Source organism: Leuresthes tenuis, unplaced genomic scaffold (assembly GCF_036924035.1).
Source record: "Leuresthes tenuis unplaced genomic scaffold, fLeuTen1.0.hap1 SCAF_5, whole genome shotgun sequence".
In the NCBI taxonomy this organism is placed as follows: Eukaryota; Metazoa; Chordata; class Actinopteri; order Atheriniformes; family Atherinopsidae; genus Leuresthes; species Leuresthes tenuis.
Window position 1 is genome coordinate 23,008,128 of NW_027325359.1, and position 23,059 is coordinate 23,031,186.

The following is a 23,059-nucleotide window of genomic DNA, read 5'->3' on the forward strand; positions in this document are numbered from 1 at the left end:
TATTTCTCACAACCTCCTGACTTTAGCTGTAATCATTCTTAACCCTAGCCATAAACTCCCCCTTCCTTCCTTAGATCTCTTCAACAGATGGCTAATCTATGTCAAACAGAGGTCACACGTCAAAATAGCTTGATCGATCGATAAGAGGTCAAAAGTCATATCCCCAGATGTCAGCAAACGGATGTCAAACAAAGGTCACCTGTCATATTAATTTGATTGATCGATAAGGGGTCAGAGGTCACCTGTCAAAATGAGTTTGAATAAAGGTGTCCTTTTATATCTCTTATATCTACCAAGAGAAGAGAAGAGAAGAGCTTTACAACAAACTGGAGAATCACCCTGCAGATTTTAATTAGTGTAATTTTACAAAGACCAGAGAAAATTTTTGTCCACTTTTTTTCAGTAATGATGGATGACAGATGATGGATGCTTTTGCTTATTGTGACATTCCATAGGTCATCAAACAGTATCTACCACAAGCAGTTTAAGATTCCAGAAAGAGCTATTGCAGTTGCTGGCCAATGAGACAGAATCCATCACAGTCTACCTGCTTGAAAGGCTTTAATCAATCAAAAGTTATTCTGTCAACATGTGCCTTATTGAGTGTCATCAAAACCCCAGAAACATTTGCCACTTTTCAGTGGTCAGAACTGTCAACATTTTTTGGTTATTTTTCTGTAGACTATAGTTCATTATGAAGTTTTCATTTTCACTCAGCAATAAATTGATCTGGTAATATAACAACTTGGGAAACATTTTAGTTTTAGACAAGATCTTCATTACTCGAACTTGAAGGCACTACAAGCACTTGGTTGCTTAGTTTAATAAACAGACTGGAACAAAGGGGACATTTCTGGCTGGTTCATTAATCATGTTTAAAATAAAAAGTCTAAAAGCAAAAATGAGCTATTCAATGGCTAATTTGTTCATTTGAGAACAATTTTGTTATTGCTTGAGACTTATCATTTAATCGTGGAAAAATTATGTTGCACTGTTTGAGCTGTGCTAGTTTAAACAGCTAAGCCACTGAAAACCTTTGATTATGGTTTACATTTTTGAACAATTTCTCCACTAAAAAGCTGCTGGTTGGTTTCAGCCACTCCAGTGTGAGGATATGGATAAGGGGATAAGGGGAGATGCCTTGAATTTTCCAAGAAAACTGACGAAAGAAACTTCTAAAGAGATCATCTGTTTTGTTTTTCTGAGAGGATAAGCAGGATGTACCAGCTACAGGGGTCAATCTTATCTGTTTTTCTGTACATCGTCTTTTGTTTTTGCAATGTAATGTGCAATGTAAAGTGCATACTTCTAATCCACACTGTATTTCTCCAGTTTATTTTCAATCATTAGTATGACTGTAAACCTGGTTTTAAGAATTTCTCAAGACTCAGCACGTCATGTCATGTTATTAGCATCTTTCAACATTTCTGATGCTGATGGAGCATAAAGCCATGTTATGAGTCTTGAATAAGTACAAACAGTGATGTTGCAAAGTAACATCTGTCCAAAACTGCATTTACCTCAATCCCTCTCTCATTAAATATAACCATCTTTACAAGTATTAGGTGCAGCAGAATCATTAACAAAATCATGTGGCAACTGCAGCGAGTTGGCAGTGCAGAACTCTTTTTGCTCTCCCATTGCTCACCTTGCTCATCCTCCCACTCTGTCCTCCTTCTTTCTTGTTCATCCTCATCCTTCGTCCACAGCTCATCATCCTCCCTCACTTTGTTGATGCTGTCACAGCTGTCTCCCTCGTGGCCTTCATAGCAGTGGCAGCAAAACCTCTCAGTCAGCAGTTGGAGTTCATGCTGCGAATGCCACCCATTAACAGTAAAGTTTCCATCTCCAGTGGGATGAATCTGGAAGCTATCAGCACTCAGGTGGAGGTAATGGCGGGCACAAGGGTCCTGGCGAATGCAGCGGCCATTGCCCTGGCACAGGAAGTCGCTGCAGATCTCAGCAGCCCTTGTCACATTGATGATGTACTGACCCAGGCGGTGGCTCAGGAAGGACTTCACCATTGTGCAGTTATGCTGTGGAAAGAACCCAGCAGTCTTTATACGTTATGATCTTGTTACAGTTCCTTTAAGAGACTATCCATATTTTCATGTCATCTTTATATTCATAGGTTCATTTGGAGTAGCTTAATTCACAAAGCAGTAAAACTGCCAGCCAGCCATTTAAATCAAAACTGGTATTTATTTGAATTTAATCACTTCAAGACAGCTGAAAATATGTTGCTTTGATTTTAGTAGATTGTTTTGCAAACAATCACTCCATTTTTCCATGGTTAAAATGTCAACAAAATCTTGTTAGTTAGCTTTTTATTGTTTCCACTTTTTTCTTTCCTCTAATCACTTTTAGTTCCCAGTGTTGCTCTTGTAATAGTTCACGTTTCAGTGATAAGAGTATTCATTCTTGGAAGAAAGCATAACAAATAATACTGTCATCAGTAAATGAGTTTCTCTTAAGCAAAATATTCAGTATATTTTCTAATCTCTAAACTGACATTAACAACTAGCTTGATTTTGTTGCAGCTAGCCTCAAGTTGCAAGGCCTCTCCAAATGGCCTCCGCATGCTGCCCATAACTAACTTCCATGTGGCTTCCATTGTTCTGACAGAATAAATGAATAAATATATAAAAAAAATCAGAAGCATTCAGACATTTCTGCATCGATGGAATAAATTCCTACAGTAGTACAGACTATGAATGCAACACTGGGTTACATAGCGACATTAAACCCATAATGCAGCATGTTGTTGTGTTTTGAAGTTGTACATTACAATTAGCGTTCTGCAAGCATTTCTTTGTCCACCCCAAAATGAAAAATTGACATAGAAAACCATAGATTTCACCCCGACAGGACGAACAAATACTTGCTTATTTTACCGTCATATTCAATCGCAAAACCAATGTGTTTAATGTGTAATGTGTACGTGTGGTGTTTAAATGCGTACAACACTGGACAATGTTGCCCCTCTGAAAAGGAAGGTAATCAGTCAGAAGACGTTGGCTCCTTGGTATAATTCACAGCTGCGTGCGTTAAAGCAGACTGCAAGAAAGCTGGAGAGACAGTGGTGTTCCTCTGATTTAGAAGAGTCTCAATTAGTCTGGAAAGATAGTTTAATAACGTATAAGAAAGCACTTCGTAAAGCGAGAACTGCTTATCATTCATCATTGATAGAAGAGAATAAGAATAATCCCAGGTTTCTTTTCAGCACTGTTGCCAGGCTGACAAAGAGTCCAAGCTCTTTTGAGCCATGTATTCCTTTAACTCTTAGTAGTGATGATTTCATGAGATTCTTTATCAATAAAATTGTTTCTATCGGAGAGAAGATTAATGGAATCCTTCCCACTATTATCATTGATGTATCATCAAGTAGAGCAGATTTAGAACTATCTTTAGAACCTGATTTGTATTTAGACGGCTTCTGCCCAGTTGATCTTTCTGAGCTAACAGCAATAGTCTCTTCTAAACCATCAACTTGTATTTTAGACCCAATCCCAACCAGACTGTTCAAGGAGGTTTTCCCCTTAATTGACACTTCCATATTGGATTTGATCAATCGGTCTTTGTTGACAGGATATGTACCTCAGACTTTTAAGGTTGCTGTAATTAAACCTTTACTTAAAAAGCCTACTCTTGATTCAGAAGTGTTGGCTAATTATCAATCTATATCCAATCTACCCTTTTTGTCTAAAGTAGTTGCAGTTGTTGCAGTTCAACTTTGTGATCATTTACATAGAAATAATCTGTTTGAAGAGTTTCAGTCAGGATTCAGAGTGCATCATAGCACAGAAACAGCACTGGTGAAAGTTACCAATGATCTCCTCTTAGCCTCTGATAGCAGACTTGTTTCTGTGCGTGTCCTGTTGGATCTCAGTGCTGCATTTGATACGATCGATCACAGCATTCTGATACAGAGACTTGAACATGTTATTGGGATTAAAGGAACTGCATTAGGCTGGTTTAAGTCATATTTATCTGATAGATTCCAGTTTGTTCTTGTAAATGAAGAATCTTCCTCACACATTGGAGTAAGTCATGGAGTTCCTCAGGGTTCCGTGCTTGGACCAATTCTTTTTACTTTGTACATGCTTCCGTTAGGTAACATTATTAGACAGCATGGCATAAATTTCCATTGTTATGCTGATGATACTCAGCTGTACTTATCTATGAAACCAGATGAAACCAATAGGTAGGTCAGACTACAAGCCTGTCTTATAGACATAAAGACCTGGAGGACTCAGAACTGTCTGCTTTTAAATTCAGACAAAACTGAAGTTGTTCTCTTTGGACCTGAGCGCTTCACGGAGAAATTGACTAGTTATATAGTTACTCTAGATGGTATTTCCTTGGCTTCTATTTCTACAGTGAGGAACCTTGGAGTTATTTTTGACCAGAATTTATCATTTGACGCACATATAAAACTGGTTTCTGTCCCTGCCTTCTTTCACCTTCGTAACATTGCTAAAATCAGGAACATCCTGTCTCAGGGTGATGCAGAGAAACTAGTTCATGCATTTGTTACTTCAAGATTGGACTACTATAATTCTTTATTATTGGGCTGTCCCACATATTCTCTGAAAAGCCTCCAGCTGATCCAAAATGCTGCAGCCAGAGTTCTGATGAGAACTAACAGGAGAGATCATGTTTCTCCAGTTTTAGCTTCTCTTCATTGGCTCCCTGTTAAATTCAGAATAGAATTTAAGATTCTTCTCCTCACATATAAAGCTCTTAATGACCGAGCTCCATCATATATTAAAGATCTCATTGTAAGATATTTTCCTAACAGAGCACTTCGCTCCCAAACTGCAGGTTTACTTGTTGTTCCCAGAGTTTCTAAAAGTAGAATGGGAGGTAGAGCCTTCAGCTATCAGGCCCCTCTCTTGTGGAATAAGCTGCCAGTAAATGTCTGGGAAGTAGACACCCTCTCCACTTTTAAGATTAGGCTTAAAACTTTCCTTTTTGATAAAGCTTATAGTTAGGGATGGCTAAGGTAATCCTGAAACATCCCATAGTTAAGCTGCTATAGGCTTAGACTGCTGGGGGACCTCATCTGTCACACCTTTCCTCACTTTGCTTTCTTTTTCCCCTGTTTAATTTCTCAAATGATATTATGTACATGTGACATTATTGTGGTTATTAACTTGTGTTTCCCTGTTCCAACAGGTATCCTTTGAATGGTGTTATGGTGTTTTTTTCCCCCCTCTTTTCCCTCTTTTCTGTCTTCTCAAACCCCAGCTGGTCGAGGCGGATAGCCACCCTTCCTGAGTCTGGTTATGCCAGAGGTATCTTCCTGTTAAAAGGGAGTCGCTCCTTTCCACAGTCGCCACAGGCACACTCAGGACGGGAGATTGGACTGAAGACAAGTTTCAGTGCAATCTGTTGGTTTCCTTAGCTAGGATATTATTTTTTTAATTGGCTCTATATGAATTAATTGGATTATGATTACAATGAATTGAATTCCAATTGGCTTGAATTGGACTATATTATTTAAGTGCCTTGAGATGACAATTGTTGTAATCTGGCGCTATATAAATAAAATTGAATTGAATTGAATTAAAAATTACAGTGTGTGGAGGCACCACATCGAGAAACACCAGACTTTTTGCGCAAACTTTCCTGAGGGATCACAGGAGAGGGCTGCTAAAGTGCAGAGTTTGATTGCATGTTAAAGCAGGAGCTGTACAACCATAGTGTGGTCATGCACAGCCCAAGAAATAGCTACAACAGGATCCCTTCACGTTTCGTGGATATCGGCAAAGAGGAAAAAGCCATTTACAGACTCGGAAATAGTGAGGTCAGATATGACCAAATAATTTATTTAATTTCTGAAGAGTAACAAATACTGTTAATTTTGTGTACCATTGTCTTTTTATGCACTTTGTGATGTGTGTAGTTTGATATTACCCTTTTAGGACAAAAGTTAAGGGAAAAATATATTGGCTCTCCCCAGCATTTTCATTATAAGCTGCGAAGGCACCCATTGTGTTAGTAGCTTTTCTTATTGGGGGCCTAGCAGCGAAGCTGCGAAGACAACAATTGTGTTTATAGCTTTTTTTATTATACTTTCTGCTGCAATTGAAGTCTATGGCAGCTCCTAGAACACTATGGTAAAAAGTTTTGAAATTTGGCACATGTATTCAGGACAGTGCCATTAGCAAAGTCACAAATTTTCTTGCCCGAAAAGTGAACTCTAGCACCACCAACACGTCAAAATTTGAAGTGCATTCAGCTGCATAACTTGGCGCCGACACGCCAAACTGGAAGTGAGGCCATATCTTTGTGATGCATTGATGTCTTGATTCCCAAAGTTGGTGTATGGACTCATGACACCTTCCTGAGCAATCATTGGCTTGCCTGCTATGCTGCTAGGCTCCCCCATCGCTGCTTGCAGCTATATTTAATTCTTGCTTTCCTGTCTCAACAGGTATCCTTTGAATGGTGTTATGGTGTTTGTTGTCCCCTTTTTCTGTCCAGTCAAATCCCAGCTGGTCGAGGTGGATGGCCACCCTGAGTCTGGTTCTGCCAGAGGTTTCTTCCTGTTAAAAGGGAGTGGTGTCTCTCCACAGTCACTTCAGGCATGCTCAGGAAGGGGGATTACACTCCCTGTTGTATCTGTTGTATTCCTTAGCTAGGAAATTGTTTTTGAATTGGCTCTATATGAATGAGTTGGATTAATTTAGAAATTTTGAAATCAATTATTTGGATTTGATTATGATTACAATGACTTGAATTCCAGTTGTCTTGAATTGGACTATATTATTTAAGTGACTTGAGATGACATTTGTTTGAATTTGATGCTATATAAATACAACTGAATTGAATTTTATGCTGCAGATAGTTTTCTAGGCCTTTTATGTTACCCATATTTTGTAATGTTTAACATCAGCTTGTAATAGGTTCAAGTAATTGTTTCTCCTCTCAAGTATTTTTTTTGGGAAGGTTTGCAAAATTTCTGTGACTAAAATATTGAACTTGAATGGATATTCAAACCCATTGTTATGACACTTGCAACAGATCTCTTGTTCTGTCCTCTATCAACTGTGTTTGAAAACATTTCTCCAGATCTGACTTCTTATGCAAAGTGAATACTCAGTGACAAAGGACCTTGGACAGACAAGAACACAACAAGCAAATTATCATGAAAGAATGACAATCAGAGTTCCTTAAAAGAGATGGGAAAATCTTACAAAAAGGCAACCCTCTGTAGAGCAGTCCACCAATCCAGTTATGACAGCAAGTTTTAAATAAGGACCTAAAGCAAAGTCACGCAACACTGGGTGAAAATTTCAGTATCTGATTGAGAACAAGTGTTCAGCAGTATCTGGGAATAAAAATTTTTTTATCACTGTTACAGTGCACGATCTGAAAAGTGCAGACCTATCATGGAAGGGGGATAGCAAATTGACATGAATGTGAAGTTCACAATCCCAGATAAAGGTGAACACATGCCCACCTTCACCCACAGCAAGTTTCTTAACCAACTGTAAACGTGGATTTCACTTGCTAAGATACGGATGTTTTCACAGTGAAATTATGATAGTTGATATATTGGCGAAAATGATTGTTCACCGATGCATTAAGCATTCAATGTTATTGCTAAAGGGTAAGATCTATTTCCTCAAAAACAGAATGTGAAATGCATAAATTAATGAATAAATGCACAACCCCTCCTGGAGGATCTGATGGTTCTGATTGTTAAAGTCAGTTAAAGAAATGAGCACTTTGGATATGCCTCACTAGTTTTATAACGCACAGCAAACACAAACAACGTGTCAACTTTCTATTGTATATTTACTATTTACTTTCAGTAGAGTCAGCCAAAAGTAAAACTGAAATTAAAAATTTTAAAACTAAACATATCTTCCAGTGGGGCTGCACGGTGGTGTGGTGGTTGGCACCATCGCCTCACAGCAAGAGGGTTCCAGGTAGGGCTTCCGCCCGTTGTCCAAAAACATGCATGTTAGGTTAATTGGTGACTCTAAATTGTCCCAAGGAGTGAATACGATACACACAACCATGCATGGTTGTGTGTCTCGTTGGTCTCGGTGTGGCCCTGTGTTGGACTTGTGACCTGTTAAGGGTGTACCCTGTCTCTCGCCCAATGACTGCTGGGAAAGGCTCCAGTCCCCACGTGACCCTAAACTGGATTAAGTGGGTAGAGAAAATGGATAGATATCTTCCAGTACAACAAAACATAAGGCCTGAATGTTCTTTACAAAATGACAGAGAGAGTGGTCGAGAGCAAAGTACACCTACCTTTGAGGAGGTCAGGTTTAAGTCCCCCCAGATAACAAATCCTGCTGCTCCCAGAGCAGCACTCTCTCCAATGGTATGGATCAAGTCTTTCTGTTGAAAGATACAGCCCACAAATGATATCCATCACTGGTACACATGAAAAAAACAACTTAAGTCTTGAATGTTTTTTTTTTCACATATGGCATGCTTGCTGACACAACAAACCATTTACTGTATTCTATTTTACTTGTTTTTCCATAAGATGGCAGAGGTGAATAAAGTCATAGTCTGACCTTTTTGACATTCATCGAGTAAAGAGACACTGTTGAAAGGAGATTAAATTGTATGATGTCCTTAATGAAAATGGCATTACTTTCATATTATGACTAATGAAGGCTCTCCACACAGTCATTAAAATAATAAGTCATTATAGGTCACAATGTACTAAATTATAGGAAAGGAATGATTAAAGTAATTACTCTACTTCACAAAACCTACTGATTTAGACTTCCTTTTCAGGGCTGTGGATCTTGGCCATTTAGATAAATGTAGTGGGTTTTTATTCAAAGGCAATGTTATACTGTCACCATGCATCTTAAATTGGCCTCTGAAATGTTCAATTGTGAACAAAAGGTCACGGTGTAATAAATTAGTCCTATAGAGCTCCAGTTTGATATGCAGAGCTGGCTATCCTTTCATAGAGAGCTTAGTAGTAACTCAAAAATACATCTTTAAATATATCTATATTTATAATTTAAAGCTTCTACCATAATTGTAAGAAAATACAACCTTATTATTTGTAGAAGATGTAATATTGTCCAATTCAGGGATTTTCACTTACATTAATATACATTAAAAATATCAGGACAGTCGGAAATATTACTAAAAGTAACAACAGAATATTTTAGACTTTAGAATATTTTTACATCTTTACAGACGCAACAGTGGTTAGAAGAGGAGAAATGTCCAGAGGTCCTTTGAGTTGCTCTTCACCAACTAGTCCCAGAAGAAAAAGAAAATCCTGAGCTCTCCTTGGAGATGCCTGAGTAAGAAGAATCTGACCCCTATCTTTAATGATCCAGAAAGAAAAATCAAGGTTTGTTGAATGGTTTGAGGTTTAACACCCTCAGATGAAAGGTGGAACAGCAAAAGTTCAGATAACTCACTATGAACAAGTTTCATGTAACATATGAAACTTACATAAGTTACGTTTACATAACATAAATGTTCATGTTTATGTTTACAATAGAAATGTTCTAAATTTCAGCTTTAACAGGTGCTGCCAATTTGTTTAAGTGACTACTTGTGATATTACAAAAATGAAAAAAACTATTCTAAATTTTAATGGCTATGAGGAAGTCTGTGGGCAGAGCCACCAGATATGAGCATGGATGTGGTGTATGTCACACAACACAGAAAGAAATCAACAGGCTAGAAAGCTTATTATGGCCAACTAGCCGAGAAAATTCTTATCTGTCTTATCCTAATGCCATTAATATTTAATCAAAATTACTGTGACAAACAGTTGTCTTACTGTGGTGAGGAAGGCCAGGGCATCGTCTCGGTAGCCCAGCCTGAGATACACATAAGTAGGAAGGTCATACTCCTTCGAGGTCAGTGAGGCAATGCGGAGCGACTCTCGGATCCTGTGCTGGGAGAAGTGCAGGTTGCTGATGCTGTTGATGTGAATTTTCCTGATTGCCACAGAAGGAAATAGTGCAGTGCTGCTGTTCCACAGCCACATTAGTTTTTCATTTCTCAGCCTCTCCACCAGGGGGCAGAGGCCAGTGTAGTTCTTCTCGTGCAAGTTGTAGTTGTGACAGTCGGGGTAGAGGTAGAAACCCCAAAGGGCATTGGGACGAAGGCGTATTCCTAACTGAATAGTCCGCTGCATGAACGTCCTGGCACTTTTCTCAAACCGCCGTCTTGCTAGCTCCTCCACCTGAGCTGCAGTCACATTAATGTATGCTTTCATAGTCAGCTCCTTCGACTTGCGTCGATAGATATCCTTCTTGTGCCAGTTACGGCTCCACTGAGGCCGCCAAAACTCCCAGTCAATGACAGCCAGGCCACGGAAGTCCTGTGCAGGAATGAAGTGTATGATATCTTGGTAAACTTTGAGCAGGTGCAGGTCCAGACTGCAGTTTTGAGGCAGGCCGCCGTGTATGGCATTGTTTTGTGGGGTGTAGTATGGGTAGAAGCCTAGCCGATTGGCGTAGAAAATGGTAACGTTCTGGCCTGTCCAATCAGCACGTGGGCTTCCTTGGATGTGAAAAAGGCGGTCAAGATTGGTTGTGATGTTGTATTTGATGGTGCACATATCAAGTGGAGCATTCCAGGCGGCAATGAAGGGCTTCCGGTTAATCAGTGGCAGCTTAGCAGGTTTCTGACCTAAGGCAGCATTTAAGAGCAGGAGCAGCCAAGAGCAGGTGAGGGTGACAGGTACTATGTGCTGGGAGGAAGATGCCCCGCCCACTGGCATCACAAGCATTCTGGGGTTCAACAGCTGAAACAGTCCAGCATCCTGGAAAGAGAAATGGTAAGATGGATAATAAAACCCAGAAAAACAGAATAGTTGAATGCTGTGCAGCTTTTTCTTTAAAAAAAAAAAAAAAAAAAGCTAACTTTTGCAGACCTATTGAGTTTACAGCATTAGCCTTTCCATTGCAATTTGGATTATTGTAAACTTCTGGATAATTCCTATGTGCTTTAGTTTGTTTTTTTGCTGTTGTATTAAGAATAAAAATATCCCAAATTTGGTAAACTGTAAAAATTGTGGAGCTTTGATGCATTAACTGTCACAGTTTATGTTTTGATTACTGTTATGTTCAGGTTCTGTCACGTTTTATGTTTGATCTTCATGTTTTCAGGTTCTTATGTTCTTGTCAATTATCTGACAATTACATCTTGTAGTATAGAAAATGGATGGAAAAAATGGATGGATGTTCTTGTCATGTTTTTCCCCTGCCACTTAGTTTCACTCATGTCACCTGTTTCATTGTCATCAGCTGCACTCACTCACCAATCATCCTCCTCAGTATTTAGCCTCCCAGTTGGTTCATGTTCATTGTAGAATCCTCACCTACCCTTCATGTTATGCCACGGAAAGTTAAGTCTAGTTTCCTGCCTCATAGTTTGTTCATAGTATTTATTCATAATAGTAGTCACAGAAAATCATAGTCTTATCTCGTTTTCATAGTCTTGTTTATTATTAATCCACAGTCTTGTTTTGTTGTTCATAGTTAAGTACTTTTGATCCGGCCCTGCCGTGCCTTCTGGGTCCTACCTCCTCTTGACATTAACTATATATCAAGAATGTAATTTTCTGTGTAAAGACAGATATTTGATGTTTAACTTTAACTAGGTCTGTGAAACAAGCTTAGATATATTTAGAGGTAACATTTTCTACTTCCTTATTTTGTAAACCAAATGGAAATTATATGTCTGACTCTTATTAAACCATCTGAATAACATCAGATACAATAGTTACAATGTTAAATTTTAGGTATATTATGTATGAATTTCTGACTAAGCTGTCTAGAATATTTAGATTTCGTGCACATGAATATTTGACATATTAGCAATGCGAGAAGGATAGTAACATTCTGGACCTGTGTTTACATGAATAGACTTTTTGAATGCTTTTATTGATCTCACAATCAATAGAGCTTTCATTTCTCACACAAAATAGCAACACATGAGAGCTGAGACAATTACTTGATCAACTGATTATCTATATTGAACTGCCTGTTAATTTGACAATAATGTGTATTAGGAGTTTTTATGTCAATTTAGGCAAACATACCAAACTATATTTGGTCAAATTAAAAATTAAGACCTGAAAATTTCAGTTTTGACTTTGCAACTTTTATTTATTTACTTATTTTTATAAAGTTTTTTTCTGATATTTTAAAAAATATATATTCAGTTATAAAGACTGTACTTGATAACACTGATACCAGTTCACTCTAAATGTACACTAATTTGTAGAGTTTGTTGAATAAAAATTATTTTAAATGTAATTATTTGTGCTATATAACTGCAACTAAGTATGCATATTAATCAGTCAATCAGCTGGTGAATAATTTTCTCCACCTTTTGTCTTTCACCCAACAATCTAGAACAAAGTAAAGCAGAAAAAAGTTAAATTATATGAAAGGACCACACAAGCAGATCCAAATTAAAGAAAAGGGAAAACAAGAGTTATTTAAATTATCAGTCTCAGTCATGATCATAATTTATAATTGTCTTAACCAAATGAGCAAGTAATCAACTAATTATAGCTGCTGTTAATGACTGGACTGCTTAGTTACTTTCATTAATCATATTCTGTTTTGATAAACCTGTTAGTCACGGTGATTTCTACCAAAAGTTATTCCACAGCTTTCCCGTCCACATCTAGTCTTTCTCAGAGAGGTTCGGTGTTTTCTGTGTCTGTGTCTCTGTGTCCACATACAGCTTTTGGAAGTAAGCACCCAGTCAGAATGCAGACAGCAATCGAATGTCTGAATTTGGCACCCAAGACTCTTCTTGAGAGAAATTTAAAAAAAAAAATTTTTTATATATGCTGAGTGGAATTCAACAGTATATAAATATATTAACTACTCCAATATTTAAATTGCGGTTCTGACTATACTGGATTTAAAAAAACAACAACAAAAAAAAAACATACTGATTGCCTTGCAAAGGTGATATCTGTTTAACCAATATTAGTTGAACTATGTACTTGAAAAATTAATGCTGATGCTCATTTTTCACTGTCCAACCTAATCTTACAAATAGCTTTGATCCACATTGCAGTTTTACAGTCAAGGTTATCCTAACTCGTTTTCCTCTAAATGTGGAGAGGCAGGGTTGTCTATTAAATGTCATCAAAATTAGACGATCTGCTTCATGATGATAGACACGTTCAACACCTCGCATGTTACTGATATTTTACATCTTGCTACATCTTTCTCTATGTCTACATTTTACCCATTGCTAACAGGCATTGTTCTCATTTTTGGCAGTTGTTTGATTTGTCCACCAACACTTACAAGGTAGAGTTTGACAGAACAAAACAATGCTGTTTTCCTTTCGTCTGCCACAGCATCCTGTAGTCCATTAGTTTGAGACTTGACTCGACTACATTTTCCTTTGTTCTTTCACTACTTCTACTAGTCCACTTCTCTTTCTCTGTTTGTCACTGACAATTTACCACCACTGACAAATGTTTGTCACTGACAAACATTTAGAGTAAGCAGTTACAAAGCCATGGTTAGGGTTAGAAAGAATCTTTAATATCTTTGAATCAGGGTTCCCATTGAGCCACGTGAGCCATGCCCTTTACAAAACAACTGCCTATAGCAGTTCCCACCTCACAATTTCTAACCATTGATTGTTACATTACTTCATTTTGAAGACATGGGCAAATGTTCCTGTTACATGTTTTCTTTTGAGAAGTTTTGAGAATGAAAATGAGATAACTGGTACCCCAACTAATTAAAAAAAATAAATAAATAAAAAAAAAATAAAAAAAAATCCTCTCATCTAATTTTAAAGTCACAAGTGACTAATTACATCAACAACCATAAAATCTATATGTATCAATTATTACCAACGGATGATGAATGAACATTTAGACATTGTAAAAGCAAACAAGGTATTTTTGTGCTGACAATGCCGTTGGTATGGAGGGGCTAACAACTTTCCAGTTGAACAGGAGTTGCGCTCTCAGCCGTAAAACCAGGGGTGGTGGTGTCTGCACCTACAGTAACAACAGCTGGTGTAATAATGCCATGGTTGATGGTTTCAAGTCATTGCTCTTCGGACATTGAGTTTCTGACCATAAAATGCAGACTCTTCTATCTGTCCAGGGAATTTACCACCATCATCACTGTTTACCGAGCCTACACAAACATTAAGGCTGCATTCAAGGCAGCACCCTGCCCCCACCTTGGCACATCAGACCATCTCTCTGTAATGCTAATTCCTGCATAAAGGCCCCTGCTCACCAGAGGAAAACCCACTGTCAGTGCGGTTACATGCGGGCAATCGGATCGGATTAATGGCTAAATTACAATAAGACTGAGTTATTCAGCTCATGTAACAAGCTTAATCCGACAAGAAATCGGATCAGGTTACTTGCGATCGAATTAAGACCCCGGCATAACTCGATCTGATTGGCCACTTAATGTGCCTGGAGACGACAGTGGATAGGATCGAGCGTTCTGTGTATGCTCGCGATTTTTTTCCCGCAATCGTCACCTGGAAGTCGAAGGAGACAATATTACTTTTGTTGTCGCTGCCGTCAGAAAGAAACAAACAACGCGATGGAGAATGTGCCATTGTGCATCGCGTTTGTGCCATAACCATGCTCATCACAAATGCAAATCATAAACCCTGGATGACCAGTGAGGTACATGCAAGGCTGAGTGTATGAAATGCAGCGTTCAAGTCCAGGGACAGAGAGGCGCTCACATCTGCCAGAGCCAACCTGAACCGTGCCATCAGAACGACAAAGCGTGCCCATGTTCAGATTGGGATCCTTCCATGACCCAACAAACACCAGATGCATGTGGCAAAGCACCCAGACCATCACAGACTACAAGGCTGCTTCTTTACACTGTGAGAACAACAGACTTACTAAATGCACTCAATAACTACTTTGGTCGGTTTGAAGCACTCAACAGCAACCCTGCGTGGAAATCCACACCTCACCGAGTTGAACAGGCACTCAGACTTGAGACAACTGATGTCCAAACGACGTTGAGAAGAGTTAATGCAAGAAAGGCAGCGGGCCCCCGATAATATACCGGGAAGGGTGCTCAAAGACTGTGCTCACCAGCTGGCTCACGTCCTCACGGACCGCTTTAACACCTTGTTGATCCATGCTGCCGTCCCATCCTGTTTCAAGACTGCCACCATAAATACCAGTGCCCAAAAAACCCACAATTTCATCCCTCAATGATTACCGCCCTGTCGCACTCCCTCCCATCATGATGAAGTGCTTCAAAAGGCTGAAGGACCAATCCAACCCCTCCCCCTCTTTTGAGCCGTACGAGCTTGCTTACTGCCGCAATCGTTCCACAGAGGACGCCATGTCCTCTACATTCCACCTGAGCTTAGAACACCTAGAGAAGAACAACACCCATGTGCGAATGCTGTTTCTGGATTTCGGCTCAGCATTCAACACAATCATTCCCCAGAATTTGATGAGCAAACTGGCCCCCCCTGGGCTCAACACCCCCCTATGTAACTGGCTGCTGGATTTCCTCACAGACTCCAGTCTGTACGGGTTGGCAGAAACACCTCCTGCGTCATCTCCCTCAGCACCAGCCCCATGCAGGACTGCATCCTGAGCCCACTGCTCTTCATCCTGATGACTCACGACTGCCGTGCCAGGTTCAGTATGAACCACATCATAAAGTATGTGGACTACACAACAGCGGTGGGCTTCATCAGGGACAACAACAAACTGGCCTACAGAGAGGAGGTGAAACCCCTGGTGGACTGGTGTGACACAAATAATTTAATCCTGAATGTCAACAAAACAAAAGAGATTGCCGTGGACTTCTGGAAAAACAGCCCAGTCACACACCCCTCCTCAATCAATGATGCGGCAGTGGAGCAAGTCAGCAGCACCAAATTCCTGGGGATTAATGGCTGAATTACAATAACACTGAGTTATTAAATTCATGGAGACACCTTAATCTGACAAAAAATCGGATCAGGTTACTCACGATCGGATCAGGTTACTCACGATCAGATTAAGAGATAACTCAATCCAAACATACACTAAACGGGCATGTAGACGGCAGAAGCACGTGGTAGATTGGATTGAACGTTCTGCGATATTACTGTTGTTGTCGCTGCCGTCGGAAATGAATAAACAATGCAATTGAGAATGCGCCGTTGTGCATCGCGTTTGTGCCATAACTATGCTCATCACAAACAAAATGTAGAAACGAATTCCAGATTCCAGAACAGCTTCACTCCATATGCCATAAGACTGCTAAACTCTCAATAATGACCCCCCCATACATATGACACTAGTCACTTTACATTTACACTTTACATTACACTATTGTACTACTATTTCTTTTAATTTCTGTAAATAAGACATTTTTTTTACTCTGTTTCTATTTTTTTTTTTATATTTTATTCTACTTTATATTTATACTGTTTTACTTGTCTTCTGTTTTCTTGCAACAGCCTTGCAACCAAATCTCGATCAAATGTGCATTATGAATGTGCTTTTGAATAACAGAAAAGTCTGTCTAAGTCTTTGTCTCAATTATGGCTCATCTTAAGGGAGCCTAGGTTTATTTTGTAACAATATGCACAAATCAAAGATCCATCAAAACCACAAAAACTGGAAAGCTGAACTGATCTGAGCCTGCATTTGTTCCAGTCAGTGGTTCTTATCGCAGTAAAAGATGGAAGAAGAATTTTCAACACATTGAAATTCATGTTTATAGCTTGGGTTTGTCTCAAAAGGAATTATTTATCTAGTGTAGCTTCAAGCCATGGGCTGATCTGGAATCGATTAAGATGGGAGTTTGTTGATGTCTGTGGTTCTTGTGGAACGGTATGGCTCCATTCATTCAACAAATACATGAAATAGAAATCTTCTAGTTTTCAGGGTTGGAAACTTGGGGAGAGTTTTAACCACAGTTCCCAGTATCTTAAGTTAAGAGCAGGAATGTTGGTAAGCCACCTTCAAGCTCTTGATTGAATCTTGGAAGTTTGCTATATTCTGCATATTAAAAATATCACTTTTTATATAATTTAAATAGAATAGTCAAAATTGAATTAACAAAACTTTAAAGAGTAATGGTTTGTTAACATATTGTATTTTTCTGTGTTCAAAAGGGTTATATAAAACATTAGTAAACAACTGTGAGCAGCAGTAACAGAGCCACAACCGAAAGTGAGCTCTGTTCTTTTGATAATCTGTTTTTAGAAACAGGGATTACCAAATTATCTATGATCTTTGGAGCATAAAATGCTCACTTTGGCCATAAAGAAGCGGAACTATGAGAACATTTACTGAGTGAAAATGAGGTTTAATTTCAGCTGAAAACAAGAAGAAAACGGCCTGCTTCAGTTGCATTATTTACTGGAGAAAAATCAAGAATTACTCTTAGAGAAATAACTAAGCAGGCGATATGAGGCATACGGAGGCAGCACACTTTTGTAATATACACCTCTACATCTCTATATCTTCAGATTGAAAGTTCTTTGATGCTATAGTTTGCTATACCCTTTGCTATAGGGTTTGTGGTTTTATGGTTGGGGGTTTTGTTTTTCATGTCTTGTTTGTTTTTCTGGGGTTTTTGTTCTTGAGTTATGAGTTTCAGGATTTATTCAGTTTGTATTTTGTTAGTCTTTAGTTATCAGTCATAATTACATCATGTTTGCCATTGTCATTTATTTGGGACTGTGTCTTGTCTTGGTTTTGTCTGGTCAGGTCATTCACCTGTGTCCTCCCTGCTGCGTCCATTTGCTCATCAGGTTCACCACAGTATTTAAGCACTTCCTTTCCCTCAGGCATGGTCAGATTCTCACTGTTACAACCTCTTGTTCATTTGCTAGCTTCTTGGGTCATTCAAGTCTCTAGTTAGTCTTGTCTTTTCTAGTTCTGTCAGCATTTTGTTTTTCTCCTGTTTTAGTTTGTATGTATTTAGTTTTATATCAAGTTAAGTTAACCATCAACCTCCTGTCCTGTCGTCATCTTCTAGTCTGCATTTGGGTCCTTCACAATAATCTCCTAATCTCCGTAACAATATTAGGGTTAAAAATGTTCAACCTTTGAAAGCAAGCTACAGCACTCAGTATCCATGCAGTACAAGTAATGAATATCAAAATCAGTCTGAAATTATATAGAAGTTGTTTGAAACTTGCTCAAAATATTTTTGGTGAACCAGTTTTATTGCCTCAGCTAAAAGGTATTTGGTTAAAATTGAACTTTGAACTGCTCACAATTGATAACTAATGGCAATAACACTAGTAATCTAAAGTCCTGAAAACTAAACCTTGAGCTGTAATTTTTTTTTTAATTATTGGAATGTGTTGATGATTTAGCTCTTTTTATGTTAGTTAAGCTGAAAAGGACATGAAACTATAGATGAGCTTCATTATATTTAAAAGGCTTATTCATTTGAGGAGCAAGACTAAGCTGAAGACATCTCATTACAAACTAAGCACACAATTTAATTTTCTGCAGTGGAAATCTGATTTAATTGTTCAGCACAACTACTCCACAATCAGTTTGGAGACAGAGTAATAAACGGTAAATGGACTACACTTTTCTAGTCTAGCTAGAAGCCTTTGTACTTCTTCTCTGTACTACATACAAGATTCACCCATTTACACATAGTCATACAGCAGTTAGTCTATGCAGTTTTCTCCTGAGGAATGCCATGGTTTTGCAAAGCCTAAGGGGAATTTGTAATGCCTTCAGTAGTCTGCCCCGTGGTCTCCTCCCAAAGCCAGATTACTTCCTCAGGGAGAAATAAAGATTGCACACTGGTCACATGCCCAAACCTTTTGAGCTGAGTCTGAGCTCTCTCACGTCCCTGCATCCCAAGTTCTCTGTGGAGGATAGCGAATGCAGCTGCCCATATCTACAGTTTCCACTGGTTGATACAAAATGTACATAAAGATAACTGAAGTAGGATAAGAACATGTATCAACTGGAAACTGTCTTGAGGCAAACCTTAACCCTAACTCTTCAAAATTGCTGAAGTCTTCAAATTTGTTATGTATTAATTTTCCAGTGCCTCTGTCACCTCTCTCATAACACTATGTGTGGAGGTGACACTGCTAATTGCTGTGAAAACAACGTTTGTGAGTAGCATGAACGAATCCAGAGAAAACAAGATAAAACCATAACAAAATATTTATCGACCTGATTCCTTTTTGCTATTCTGTCTTGAACCATGAATATCCTTTGAACGAGGCCTCCTCCATCACTTCTTCACATACTCAGCAACATGACTCTGCATCAGGACTTTCCATGAGTCACACACAAAAATAGTTGTACCATGTTAACCAGTGCACAGAGTGAAGTATTTTAACAAATGCTGCTGTTGACTGGCTGTGGTTGTGATTCATGTTCCTCACTTGACAGGCTGAAAAACAAAAGCCAGAGGACCAAGGCCAAAATCTTTCCACTATGTAGAGCAAAAAGTCGATCACAGAACCTGGTGAGCACAAAAACTTCAGAACTCATTATGCTTGGATAAAGGTGAGTGGTGAGTTGGGTTTGGGTTTTGATTTTTAATCCTCTTTGAGTGTGAAAACAGATAAGGGGACAGAAATATGAAGGTTAAAACTAGTGAAATGGAAGCAGAGGAGCTCTAAGACCTGCCAACTTTCTTTTGCTTGTTTAACCACAGAGTGATAACAAAGTGCAAACAGTTTGCAAATAAGTTGATTGCATTTTTTGTCAGATTTAGGCACTAAAACTACTTTTTCACAGTTAGAAATCAAAACTCTGTGGCCAAGGGTAGGAAAGGATCATGGTTGGACTCAAACACATTGTTCTAGAACTATCTTTACACTTGCCATTTCTTTCACAGTTCCAGTATAATTCCAGAATGAATTCATTCACATAGCGGCATATATGTGAATCTATGCAGGTTCTTGCCATACATATGTGCCATATGTATGGCAAGAACCTGCACTGATAACATCTTTTAGAAATACATGATGAAAACAACAAGATACATTTGTTCACACTTATCTATTTTGAATGGGAAGGTCTTTCCAAACTTTTGATGGTAGTGTATGCACATATACTGTGTGCAGCTGATGTAGGTAATGCAAAAACTAAATTGACAAAAAAGAATGTTTTGATTGTATAAGGCAAGAACTACAATGACAACAAATTGTGTACAAAAGAAAAAATGGGTACTCTTTTCAGACTTTCTGTAACTTGTGGGGGCAATTAAAACAACTAAAAATGTTGCTGATGTAGTCTTATCACACAAAATGATGATTAGAAAAAAAAATCTTATGTGATTCTACTTAACCATTAAAAACGCTTGTGTCATAACTAATGTCTCTTTTGAATTGGGGAATTTTGTCTGTTTTTTTCACAGACACCAAAATTCTACTGAGAGACACCTGAAGGCAGCACCACCTTCAAATGAGCCCTTCTCCCACATTTTATCAATTTGCCACAGAGCTTAATGCCTGAACCTAAAATCCTGTTTGTTGATTGACACTTCCAGCTCAAGCATTTGATCTTTAACCCCAAACACTTAAACCCTGTATTTCTCTGTGGAGGGCAACCTCCAAAAGAACATTTTCCCCAAAACAAAACTAAATAAATAAGTAATAATTTATTTATACAGGAGACTGTGATGACCTTCAGTCTAGCTCTCTTTGCTGTAACTCCTTGAAAACCATAGCTTCCCATATTGTCATCTTTTCTAACTATTTACTGAGAATAGCCATGTGTAAGAGCATCTGCTAAATTACTGACTAAGCTTAAATGGAGCCTTCAGTGTCTCAGTAACAGATTTTGCCTGCTGAAGTAAATTGCCATTAAGGGGATTTAAAATATATGTGTCTGTGTGTTTGATTCTAAATAACAAACCTTTTCTCCACGTTGTGGGTTTTGTTAAGGGTAAGCCAATATGCCTTGCATGAAAAAACAAGAAAGCCATGCTGTAACACACAGGGTTGCAGCCTCGCTCAAGCTCAAACAAACATTTCTACAAAACGTCTGACTTGATCTTTCTTTAAGCAGTCTTCTGGTGAAAATGTGGAATCACAGTTCAAAAGCTCACCTGCTCATATTGGAGTCACTTCTTTGGTGGATCACAGTAAGGGTCATAGTTGCCCTCCGTGTCATTTGTCCAAGAGGCCTGAATTCATTCTCTCTGTCAGTCTGAAGCACAGTCTAGCCAACCACACTTATATACAGCCAAGAGACGGGAAGAGAGGGAGGGGAAAGTGTCAGCACCACAACGCAACACAGTGATTAGAGAGTGGAGAAGGAGGAGGGGGGTATAGAAGCAAAGTAAAGAGACTTAGAGAGAGAGAGAGGTTTTATGTCCCTGTGAGTTTTTTAAGCTGTTTTGAGGTCTGATCCTCTCTGGAAGAGAAATCTCATCCACTTCAATTAGTCTGGAGCACAGACATAAATATACACACACTAGTAGTAATGACTTCTTGAGCTTCTTTACTAGTTAAATTGTTTCTATCAGAGAGAAGATTAATGGAATCCTTCCCACTATCATCACTGATGTATCATCAAGTGCAGCAGCTTTAGAAGTATCTTTAGAACCTGATTTGTATTTAGGCGGCTTCTGTTGATCTCTCTGAGCTAACAACAGCAATAGTCTCTTCTAAACCATCAACTTGTATTTTAGACCCGATCCCAACCAGACTGTTCAAGGAGGTTTTCCCTTAATTGACACTTCCATATTGGATTTGATCGATCTGTCTTTGTTGACAGGATATGTACCACAGACTTTTAAGGTTGTAATTAAACCTTTACTTAAAAAACCCACTCTTGATTCAGAAGTGTTGGCTAATTATCGGCCTATATCCAATCTCCCTTTTTTGTCTAAAGTTCTTGAAAAAATAGTTGCAGCTCAACTTTGTGATCATTTACATAGAAATAATCTGTTTGAAGAGTTTCAGTCAGGATTCAGTGTGCATCATAGCACAGAAACAGCGCTGGTGAAAGTCACCAATGATCTCCTCTTAGCCTCTGATAGCGGACTTGTGTCTGTGCTTGTCCTGTTGAATCTCAGTGTTGCATTTGATACGATCGATCACAGCATTCTGTTACAGAGACTTGAACATGTTATTGTGATTAAATTAACTGCATTACTCTGGTTTAAGTCATCTTTATCTGATAGATTCCAGTTTGTTCTTGTAAATGAAGAATCTTCCTCACACACCAAAGTCATGGAGTTCCTCAGAGTTCTGTGCTTGGACCAATTCTTTTTACTTTATACATGCTTCCATTAGGTAACATGACTGACAGTGGAGGTCTGCAGCCAGGTGCCTATCTTGCATTTTACCCTTTTGCCGTTGTGTTTTTTTTATTTGCCGTTGTGATTTGCACTTCAGGGCCACCATATTTTTCTCTGCTCTTGCTAAACATTCATATAGTCCGTCTCATAGAGTGCATACCAGTCAGCTAGTTTAATAAGCAAAACCACATAAACTCACGTACCCTGGGGAAACAAGCACAGCAGTAGAGAACAGGAAAGTCTAAAAAAAAAAAACAGCAACAATCTTAACCAGTGTTTTCATCTGTTTATATCTCTTAATTTGTGTTCTCACTTCTCTGCACAACAGGGTCAATATGCTAATTAAATGACATGACTTGTGGACCCGGTTTTAAAACCCAGCCCCAGCTGAGATTCCAGCAGTTTACCACACATATTTACAACCAGAAGACAATGTAGCAGTGAACGCTCTCCCAGAGTCCCTCTGTTGAATATATGCATGGATTTCCCCTTTGACTCTGTTTGCTGGTTTCTGCACTCATTTCTGCCTATTCTCTGCATATTTATGGACTTTCATTGCCATTCATTGATAACATTTTAATATAAATAAACTAATTTAATATAAATATTAATATAAACTAGAAAATTTCTGAAGAAATTTTGATGGGTGCCCAGCTGCTGCCCATCTTCTGCCCGTCCACACACAACTCACACACACACAGATGAGAGCTGAGAGCTGCTAGTTGCCAGATATTTCAAATCCATTCTGAAAAATGAGATTTTGGGCTGTTCTGGTGAAATCTGCCCGCTTTAGACACATAAGGCCCGGTTGATCTGTTCAGAATAATGGAAAA

The 23,059-nt window shown here is 38.7% G+C and overlaps 1 protein-coding gene across 1 annotated transcript; it reads right to left on the reverse strand.

Annotated features, from left to right (window-relative positions):
* Positions 1 to 1,454: 1,454 nt before the first annotated feature.
* Positions 1,455 to 21,161, reverse strand: hyal4 (hyaluronidase 4). Its single transcript, XM_072385329.1, has 4 exons — positions 21,030 to 21,161; positions 9,785 to 10,774; positions 8,272 to 8,361; positions 1,455 to 2,036 (listed from the first exon to the last, which is right to left on the reverse strand). The coding sequence occupies exons 2-4, from the start codon at positions 10,739 to 10,741 to the stop codon at positions 1,455 to 1,457; spliced, it is 1,629 nt and encodes a 542-aa protein (XP_072241430.1). The 5' UTR covers positions 10,742 to 10,774; positions 21,030 to 21,161.
* Positions 21,162 to 23,059: the final 1,898 nt, after the last annotated feature.

Excerpts from the sequence above, each read along its gene's own strand:
- hyal4 (XM_072385329.1), bottom strand. The coding sequence starts at position 10,741 with ATGCTTGTGATGCCAGTGGGCGGGGCATCTTCCTCCCAGCACATAGTA. Across the intron at positions 8,362-9,784 it reads CCCTGGCCTTCCTCACCACA|AAAGACTTGATCCATACCAT; the intron begins GTAAGACAACTG and ends ATCTTTCAACAG. Across the intron at positions 2,037-8,271 it reads TAAACCTGACCTCCTCAAAG|CATAACTGCACAATGGTGAA; the intron begins GTAGGTGTACTT and ends TTCTTTCCACAG.